The following is a 607-nucleotide window of genomic DNA, read 5'->3' as shown; positions in this document are numbered from 1 at the left end:
TGAGACTATTCAGTAAAGTCTTATTCAATTCTGGTTATACACTGGTGGCACTGCATATAGAAAGTATTATACATTGACAACTTTTAGGAAGAGAATCGTTTTATTCTGTGCTAGATTTTTTAGGAGCAATTCAATTAAATAATTCTTTTTTAATGTAAATATACCTGCTGTGGCATGCTAGAACTTTCTTCTATAGTAGTAGGCACACTGACAGTTTCCTCCTCCAAAAGAGATAGACCAGTGTCTTGTACTGAACTTCCAGGTTTACCTCTATTGTATTTCTGACTTCCCTGGGTAAATTTCTTCTTACTATACACTTCTTGCTCTTTCTTAGATGCAGCATGAGATAGAACTTGCTTGCTAGCTGAGTAAGAGAAACATTAAATTAAAATATGTGATATGCATAGTTATTATTGACTAAATTATTTAGAATTCTTTATAAAGCACTCAAAGAATAGGTCAATTCCTTTTGTTTTAATGAGATAAAACCCAGCATCACTGTCTTCTTGGAAATACTCTGGTGTTAAACATACCTACTATAATAGTATTTGACCTAAATAAAGCAATGCACATTCTGAGCAACCACTCATTGTTAGAAGAATATACA

At 32.6% G+C, this 607-nt stretch overlaps 1 protein-coding gene across 1 annotated transcript in view; it reads right to left on the bottom strand.

The window, feature by feature from the left end:
- Window positions 1–164: 164 nt before the first annotated feature.
- ADGB (androglobin) overlaps window positions 165–607 on the bottom strand; it is a gene marked incomplete at its 3' end in the record, with an annotated part of 133,531 nt that continues 133,088 nt past the window's right edge. The window contains exon 27 of the mRNA XM_008586395.1: window positions 165–364. Coding sequence (XP_008584617.1) covers window positions 165–364 — 200 coding nt within the window. The remainder of the gene's footprint in view (window positions 365–607) is intronic.

Source organism: Galeopterus variegatus, unplaced genomic scaffold, assembly GCF_000696425.1.
Source record: "Galeopterus variegatus unplaced genomic scaffold, G_variegatus-3.0.2 Scaffold3972, whole genome shotgun sequence".
Taxonomy (NCBI): Eukaryota; Metazoa; Chordata; class Mammalia; order Dermoptera; family Cynocephalidae; genus Galeopterus; species Galeopterus variegatus.
The sequence above is the reverse complement of the archived record's forward strand: the minus strand, read 5'-3'. Positions and strand labels throughout refer to the sequence as shown.